Source organism: Cetorhinus maximus, chromosome 7, assembly GCF_964194155.1.
Source record: "Cetorhinus maximus chromosome 7, sCetMax3.hap1.1, whole genome shotgun sequence".
NCBI classification, from domain to species: domain Eukaryota; kingdom Metazoa; phylum Chordata; class Chondrichthyes; order Lamniformes; family Cetorhinidae; genus Cetorhinus; species Cetorhinus maximus.
In genome coordinates this window covers 3,672,797-3,682,018 of record NC_135885.1, presented here as the reverse complement: position 1 = coordinate 3,682,018, position 9,222 = coordinate 3,672,797, and the positions used below count along the sequence as shown (strand labels likewise).

Here is a 9,222-nt window from a genome sequence, read left to right as displayed (position 1 = left end):
GAGTTGTTAAACCAAGGCCCCACTTTACTTTTTGAAGCGTGGTCGCTGTTGTAATGTAGGAAATACGGCAGCCAATTTGCCCACAGCAAGATCCCACAAACAGCAATGTGCAAATGACTGGATTATCTGCTTAATGGGCCAAGGTCATGACAGAAAATTTCCCTGCTCTTCTTATGAAATAGCGGCTGTGGGTACTTTTACAACCTCCTGGTGGGGCAGACAGCGTCATGGTTTAATATCTCATCTGAAAAATGGCAACTCTGACAGTGCAGCACTCCCTCCTTGTGGCCTCTCCAAGTGGATCTGCTAATTAGCACCAAGTGTGTTATTCACGGTTTTACTCTGTAGAGTCACTTTGACTGGTGACTGTTTCATGTAGAAAAGGCAGACAGTGCAGAAAGAGAGAGAGAGAACGACAGAAAGAATGAGAGAGAGAAAAAGACACAATGGGCAACAGACGCAGATTGGTGAGAAAGAATGAAAGAGGGAAAAGGACAAAATGAGGTGATAAACAAAAAGAGAGGAGGATAGAAAGAGAGAGAGAGCTGGAGCAATAGTGTGAGAGAACAAGAGAGACAGGGAAAGAGAGAGTGAGGGAAAGTTAGAGAGAGCAAGTAAGAGAGATTGAGGCAGGGATAGAAAGAATGAGAGAGACGGGGAGAGTAATGTACAGAAAGTGAGAGACACAGTGATGGATTGAGAGAGAAATAGAGTGAGGGAGAGGGATTGTTGCAATTCCAGATAATGTGAAGATTAATTTTCATTTGGACAATAACCTTCCATTAGGACAGACACTGAGCTCTGTTACATTTTAATGAGGCTGATTGTTTTGGACCAAGGACTGGATCCTATTGGAGGCTGGCTGCTCCTGAGAAACTGGACACCCAAGCACCTGGCTGGCAAAACCTGATCCCACAAGACTTCCAGAACCTTCTCAAAGGCCTTGGAAGGTGATCAATAATAGAGGACAGCGAGCGGGATCTATTGCCAGGGCAAAAGCTAACACATCGCTTCGGCAGAACACATCACCTGTGAGAGACGGAGCTTCAGACTGATACAAAGGTAGGAATGGAAAGAAAAACTTGCATCTATCCAGCAATTTTCACAACCTCAGGACCTCCCAAAGTGTTTTACAGCCAATGAAGTACTTTTGCAGTCTAGTCACTGTTGTAATGCAGGAAATGTGGCAGGCATTTAGTGCACAGCAAGATCGCACAAAGAGCAATTTTGTTTTAGCGATGTTGGGTTGAGGGATGCCTATGGGCCCAGGACACCACTGAGAACTCCCCTGCTCCTCTTCGAATAGTTCCCTAGGATCCTTCACATCCAACCAAGAGGACAAACAGTGTCTTAGATTTACCTCTCATCCATAATCCAGCACCCACAACAGTGCAGCACCATCTCAAGACTGACCCTCTGACAAGTCAGCACTCCCTCAGTACTAACCCTCTGACAGTGCAGCACTCCCTCAGTACTGACCCTCTGACAGTGCAGCACTCCCTCAGTACTAACCCTCTGACAGTGCAGCACTCCCTCAGTACTGACCCCCCGACAGTGCAGCACTCCCTCAGTACTGACCCCCTGACAGTACAGCACTCCCTCAGTACTGACCCCCCGACAGTGCAGCACTCCCTCAGTACTGACCCTCCGACAGTGCAGCACTCCCTCAGTACTGACCCTCTGACAGTGCAGCACTCCCTCAGTACTGACCCTCTGACAGTGCAGCACTCCCTCAGTACTGATCCACCGACAGTGCAGCACCCCCTCAGTATTGACCCTCTGACAGTGCACCACTCCCTCAGTACTGACCCTCTGACAGTGCACCACTCCCTCAGTGCTGACCCTCTGACAGTGCAGCATTCCCTCAGTACTGACCCTCTGACAGTGCAGCACTCCCTCAGTACTGATCCACCGACAGTGCAGCACCCCCTCAGTATTGACCCTCTGACAGTGCACCACTCCCTCAGTACTGACCCTCTGACAGTGCACCACTCCCTCAGTACTGACCCTCTGACAGTGCAGCATTCCCTCAGTACTGACCCTCTGACAGTGCAGCATTCCCTCAGTACTGACCCTCTGACAGTGCAGCACTCCCTCAGTACTGACCCTCTGACAGTGCAGCACTCCCTCAGTACTGACCCTCTGACAGTGCAGCACTCCCTCAGTACTGACCCTCTGACAGTGCAGCACTCCCTCAGTACTGACCCTCTGACAGTGCAGCACTCCCTCAGTACTGACCCTCCGACAGTGCAGCACTCCCTCAGTACTGACCCTCTGACAGTGCAGCACTCCCTCAGTACTGACCCTCTGACAGTGCAGCGCTCCCTCAGTACTGACCCTCTGACAGTGCAGCACTCCCTCAGTACTGACCCTCGGACAGTGCAGCACTCCCTCAGTACTGACCCTCGGACAGTGCAGCACTCCCTCAGTACTGACCCTCGGACAGTGCAATGCTGTTCGAGTCTCTGGGATTAGATTCAAACCCACGGCCATTTGGCAAGAAGGCTCTCAACTGAGGCATAATGAGAGGAATTGTATTGTTCGAGCAAGGTGCCCCTGGCCTAACAAATGACACTGTAGCTGGACGAGGAACACGGAGATTGCAGGTAACCTCTAGTTAGGTACTAGGAGAAAAACCATCAAAGTTGTCAAACTCTTAGAATAGATAAAACTGGCATTTAACAGCAGAGTTGCAGCCAGGGACAGAGAGCGAGTGATAAATGTAGAGAAACAGGTAGGGAGCTTGGGAATAACACTGGAACTAGAACTAGACTAAGATGTGGCTGAACATTGTGACGATGCTGCACTGAACTCCAGAAGCAGCCACAGGCCTGTGACGTAAAGATGAGCGTTTCTGGAGTACGCGTCTTGCTCTTTAACGCACAAATTCTCAACTGTCAATTTTGTTCCCTCTTTGGCCCCACACCTTCTCTCCAGATGGTCTCTCCTGCCATTGCTCTGGCCTTCATCCCCTTCCTGATGACCCTCATCATCCGCTACCGCTACTACTTCCTGCTGTTCTGGCGGGCGGTCATTCTCCGGAAGGTTCGGGACTACTTGACTGGCTTGTCCAGGGAGGAGAGGGCCTTCCGGTATGTGATGACGCACGGCACTCCCGGGGATCCTGAAAACATCCTCAGCACCTTCGACACGTGGTGCTTTCACTCCGAATATCTAAGCAACGTTGGCCCAGAGAAAGGTAACTATGCTGTGCTTATGGTCCACCAGTGGAACAGGATCACTCGCCTAAATGCCAGAGTTGGCATGATGGGCAGAATGGCCTCCTCCTGAGCTCTCTGTTTATATAATTCCAAGAGGAAGGCATTCAGCTCTTTGAACCTGTCCTGACATTCTATTAACTCATTACTGATCTGTATCTTAACTCTATCCCACTTTGATTTTGTAACCCTTAATGCCCTCATCCAGGATGACCCACAGTTGTGACTTTTTTAAATTTTCCCTCAGTAACGACAGTTTTTTTTTTAAGAGCCAGACCTCAGGACGTCCCAAAGCATTTCACAGCCAATGAAGTGCTGTTTGAAAGTGCAGTCACTGTTGTAATGAAGGAAATGCCGCAACCAATTTGTGCACAGCAAGATCCCACAAACAGCAATTCTTACTTTCTTTTCTTTCCCAACAAATCGCAGGCAAGATCCTGGAGAGACTCATCTACGAGAACGTTCCCCTGACTGTCCTGGAGCTGGGGACTTACTGCGGTTACTCAGCTCTCCGCATAGCCAGGAGCCTGTCCCTCAACGCCAGGCTCTATACCGTGGAGATGGACGAGGGGAATGCAGCAGTGGCTGAGAAGATAATCCGCTTGGCGGGATTTGACGAGGACACGGTGAGTCTCACAGCTAAACCAGAACCAACCCCAGGGCCACAGAGACAACTCACCCAGTCAAAAATTCGATTCACCTATGATTTCTTTTCACCTTTTACATTTTCTCATCTCTGCTCCTACTTGATCTGCTGCGAAAACACTCAGCTGTGTCTTCATTACCTCTCCTCCTCCTCGTGCCATGGCTCTAAGAGGGCGGTGGTGACCACAGACTTCCATTGGGTTGATCCATGATGATGCTTGGCAAAGTACAGCTGTGGTTTGCTGTTGCCTTCTGCAGTCTGGCTGACCAGGAAACACTCCTGCTCTTAACCACTTGCCATTGGGCGTATGGGGAGGATTTACAGGCTGATAATCAACCTGCTTGGCCTTGTTATGAACACACCTTCCATGGCCATCCGATCCTGGGGTGGGAATTGAACACAGAGCTTCTGGCCCAGAGGTGGGGATGCTACCCACCGTGCAACAATAGCTCCCTCGTTACCTCTGGACTTGACTATCCCAAAACTGTCCTAACCAGTTTCTCACATTCTACCCTCCATAAGCTTGTGATCACCCATAATTTGGATGCCTGTGTCCTAACTCACTCCAAATCCCATTTATTAGTCTCCCCTGCGCTCACTGACCTACATTTAGAAAATCAAAATACAATCAGGCAGCATGGTTTTCTGAAAGAGAAATGATGCATGATAAATTTATTAGAGTGCTTTGAGGATGTAACAATCAGGATGGATAAAGGGGAACCAGTAGATGTGGTGCAGTTGGATTTCCAAAAGGCATTTAATAAGGTGCCACATAAAAGGTTCCTGCACATGGTGTTGGGGGTGATATATTAGCATGGACAGAGGTTTGGCTAACTAACAGGAAACAGAGAGTTGGAATAAATGGGTCATTTTCAGAATGGCAAACTGTAACTCGTGCTGTGCCACGGGGATTGGTGCTGGGGCCTCAACTATTTACAACGCATATCTATGACTTTAGATGAAGGGGCTGAGTGTATTGAAGCTAAATTTGGTGACAGTATAAAGATAGGTAGGACAACAAGTTATAAGCAGGATACAAAGGGTCTGCAAAGGGATAGAGACAGATGAAGTGAGTGGGCAAAAATTTGGCAGCCGAAGTATAATGTGTGAAAATTTGAGGTTGTCCACTTTGGCAGGAAGAATAGAAAAACAGAATATCATTGAGATGGAGAGAGACTGCAGAACTCTGAGGTACAGAGGGATCTGGGTGTCCTTGTACATGAATCACAAAAAGTACGCATGCAGGTACAGCAAGTGATTAGGAAAGCAAATGGAATGTTGGCCTTTGTTGCAAGAGGATAGAATATAAAAGTAGGGAAGTCTTGCTTCAACTGTACAGGACATTGGTGAGACCACACCTAGATACTGTGTACAGTTTTGGTCTCCTCATTTAAGGAGGGATAGACTCGCATTGGAAGCAGTTCAGAGAAGGTTCACTAGGCTGATTCCTGCAAGTAAGGGCTTGTCTCATGAGGAAAGGTTGAGCAGGTTGGGGGTAGAATCATTGGAGTTGAGAAGAATGAGAGGTGATCTTATTGAAACATATAAGATACTGAGGGGATTTGACAGGGTGGATGCCAAGAGGATGTTTCCCCTCGTGAGGGAATCTAGAACTAGGGTACACAGTGTAAAAATTAGGGGTCTCCCATTTAAGATGGAGATGAGGAGGAACTTCTTCTCTCAGAGGGACTTTGGAATTCTCTCCCCCAGAGAGCAGTGGAGGCTGGGTCATTGAATATATTCAAGGCTGAGTTAGGCAGATTTTTGATTGACAAGGGAGTCGAGGGTTACGTGGTACAGGCAGAAAAGTGGAGTTCAGGCCACAATCAGATCAGCCATGATCTTACTGAATGGTGGAGCAGGCTCGAGGGGCCGAATGACCTATTCCTGCTCCTATTTCTTATTAACAAGTTCTTGTACTGAACCTGTCCTGGGAGTGTTTGATGGGGACAGTGTAGAGGGAGCTTTACTCTGTATCTAACCCCATGCTGTGCCTGTCCTGGGAGTGTTTGATGGGGACAGTGTAGAGGGAGCTTTACTCTGTATCTAACCCCGTGCTGTACCTGCCCTGGGAGTGTTTGATGGGGACAGTGTAGAGGGAGCTTTACTCTGTATCTAACCCCGTGCTGTACCTGCCCTGGGAGTGTTTGATGGGGACAGTGTAGAGGGAGCTTTACTCTGTATCTAACCCTGTGCTGTACCTGCCCTGGGAGTGTTTGATGGGGACAGTGTAGAGGGAGCTTTACTCTGTATCTAACCCCGTGCTGTACCTGTCCTGGGAGTGTTTGATGGGGACAGTGTAGAGGGAGCTTTACTCTGTATCTAACCCCGTGCTGTACCTGCCCTGGGAGTGTTTGATGGGGACAGTGTAGAGGGAGCTTTACTCTGTATCTAACCCCATGCTGTACCTGTCTTGGGAGTGTTTGATAGGGACAGTGCAGAAGGAGCTTTACTCTGTATCTGACCCCATGCTGTACCTGTCCTGGGAGTGTTTGATGGGGACAGCGCAGAAGGAGCTTTACTCTGTATCTAACCCCGTGCTGTACCTGTCCTGGGAGTGTTTGATGGGGACAGTGTAGAGGGAGCTTTACCCTGTATCTAACCCCGTGCTGTACCTGTCCTGGGAGTGTTTGATGGGGACGGTGTAGAGGGAGCTTTACTCTGTATCTAACCCCGTGCTGTACCTGTCCTGGGAGTGTTTGATGGGGACAGCGCAGAAGGAGCTTTACTCTGAATGTAACACAAGCATGATGGCCACACAATGTCAAAAGTTGGACAATATTCCATTTCTGATCCTTCACTCGATGAGCACAAAATTCCATCCTCAGCTGCCATAACTTCAAGTAAAAGTTGGATGTTCTTTGACACAAAGTGAATTGGAATTCATTTCCTTTGAACAGGTGGAGCAGATCATTAGTCCATCTGATGTGGTGATCCCTCACCTCAGAGAGAGGTTTGAAGTGGACAAGTTTGACTTTGTTTTCATGAACCATTGGAAACGCTGTTACCTGCGAGACCTGCAGTTACTGGAAGACTACAACCTTCTGCAAGAGGGATGCATTATAGTGGCAGACAATGTGATCTTCACCGGCGCTCCTCACTTCATGCAGTACGCCAAGAGCTGTGGGAAATACAACTGGAAAATCCACCGCACCCACCTGGAGTATTTCCGACACATCAGGGATGGAATGGCTGAACTGACCTACGTCGGGCTGAAGTGAAGGACACTCGACCCCGGGCCTCGGGGCATTTCTTTAGTCTTTCCTGGGATGTGGGCATCTCTGACGAGGCCAGAATTTATTGCCCATCCCGAACTGAGTGGCTTGCTGGGCCATTCCAGAGGGCATTTAAAAGTCAACCCCATTGCTGTGGGTCTGGAGTCAAATGTAGGCCAGACCGTGTAAGGACGGCAGATTTCCTTCCCTAAAGGACATTAGTGAACCCGATGGGTTTTTTGGAAAATTGATGATAGTTTTATGGTCACCATCACTGAGAGTAGCTTTGAACCCCAGATTAATTAATTGAATTTAAATTCCACCAGCTCTCATGGTGCGGTTTGAACCCATGTCCCCAAAACAACAGACCTGTAGATTACAAATCCAGTGACATTATCACTATGCCACCGTTTCCCCTAGCTAGAAGGCAGCCCTCATGTTCAGGAAAAGCAGAATGTTTGAGAATAGGGAAAGATTGTTAAACTCAGTCCAAATGTCTCACCTTCTGCCCCTATCCCCAATCCCTGTGTCCCTCAATCCCACCTTCCCCCATATCCCACCCATATCTTGAAATTCCTTCTCTCTCTAGGGACACGTCTAATTGCCCTTGACACCCTTTACACTCTCCTTTTCAATCTCGTGGTTATGTTACCCCACAACTTGATTCTCTTTGTGTGAAAGAGTGAGGACCAACAATAACTTGCATTGATATAGTACCTTTAAAAATAGTCAGCAGTATTCAGGCACAGACTAGTTTGTGGACCAAATGTGCAGTTGTTATAAAAACAGTGAGTGCTGAAAATACTCAGCAATTGTTTCATATTTTTGCTTTCAGACAGAGCTGTCCTTTATTCTGCCATTGACACTCCCTCTGGACCAATGCTTTGTTTCTTTACTACATCCATTGCCACTCCCTTTGCCTTTTGTTCCATGACATCTTTGTCATTTAATCTCTCCTGCCCTCCATCCTATTCCAGACCTTCCGTTTTGTTCTTTCCCCCCACCCCCCCACTCCCCGTTCAACAGCTCAAATCTTCACATTTCTACCTCCCTTCTGTTCTGAGGAAGAGTCATATTGGACTGGAAACATTAACTCTGTTTCTCTCTCCACAGATGCTGCAGGCCTGTTGAAATTTTCCAGCACTTCTTGTTTTTATTTCAGATTTTCCAGCATCCGCAGTATTTTGCTTTTATTTTTGTGTAGTTATTATATTGTGAATTACAAATCATTCCCAAGGTTGTGGATTCCCAGGAGAGCAGGCAGAGAATTCAAATTCGATTTCAGGAAATAAAGATAGAATTGAAACTAGTAAAACTGGTAACACTTAGAGTGACCAGGAGGCTGTTGGACAGTTGTTAAGACATGGCTGAACCAGCTGAGTTCTCCAGGGAAGGAAATCTCTCGTCCTTTTTGAGGGGCTCAAGGGGATAATGTGGGAAAGCTGAATTGAGGCAGAAGATCAGCCATGATTGTATGGAATGCCGTAGCAGGCTCAAGGGGTTGTATTGCCTCCTCCTGCTCCTACTTCCTATGTTATATTCCTACACCCTTACCTGGTGTGGTCTAGAGGTGACTCCAGTCCCAAAGCAACCTGGCTGACTCTTCACTCCCTTCTGAAGTGGGATAGGGAGCCTCTCCATTGTATCAAAGCCTCTGCCAGCGGTTTAGGGATTCGGTCCATCACTACTTTCTCAGGACAGCTTGGCACAATAAATCCAGGCCTTGCCAGCGACGCCCGTTATCCTGGTCCTTCTGCGGGTCAGTCAGTTTAAATGCATGGCTGGACCATGTAAACATAGCAACACGTTAAATAAATAGCCATCGAATTCCAATGAGAACAGTAAAGAACTCTGAGGGGCTTCACCATGTGCTGAGGTGTGAAAATTGGTCAGGCTGTAAGGTAAATCCCCCCAGTTTGTGGAAACTGCTTGCAATAACTTTTTTTTATCCATTCACGGGATGTGGGCTTTGCTGGCTGGGCCAGCATTTATTGCCCATCCCTAATTGCCCTTGAGAAGGTGGTGGTGAGCTGCCTTCTTGAACCACTGCAGGTACACCCACAGTGCTGTTAGGGAGGGAGTTCCAGGACTTTGACCCAGTGACAGTGAAGGAACCGCCGATATATTTCCAAGTCAGGACGGT

At 47.9% G+C, this 9,222-nt stretch overlaps 1 protein-coding gene across 1 annotated transcript; it reads left to right on the top strand.

Annotated features, from left to right (window-relative positions):
* Positions 1–476: 476 nt before the first annotated feature.
* On the top strand, positions 477–8,183 carry tomt (transmembrane O-methyltransferase). Its single transcript, XM_078544800.1, has 4 exons — positions 477–1,062; positions 2,938–3,199; positions 3,648–3,844; positions 6,765–8,183. The coding sequence occupies exons 2-4, from the start codon at positions 2,938–2,940 to the stop codon at positions 7,083–7,085; spliced, it is 780 nt and encodes a 259-aa protein (XP_078400926.1). The 5' UTR covers positions 477–1,062; the 3' UTR covers positions 7,086–8,183.
* Positions 8,184–9,222: the final 1,039 nt, after the last annotated feature.

Excerpts from the sequence above, each read along its gene's own strand:
- tomt (XM_078544800.1), top strand. The coding sequence starts at position 2,938 with ATGGTCTCTCCTGCCATTGCTCTGGCCTTCATCCCCTTCCTGATGACC. Across the intron at positions 3,200-3,647 it reads CAACGTTGGCCCAGAGAAAG|GCAAGATCCTGGAGAGACTC; the intron begins GTAACTATGCTG and ends AACAAATCGCAG. Across the intron at positions 3,845-6,764 it reads CGGGATTTGACGAGGACACG|GTGGAGCAGATCATTAGTCC; the intron begins GTGAGTCTCACA and ends TCCTTTGAACAG.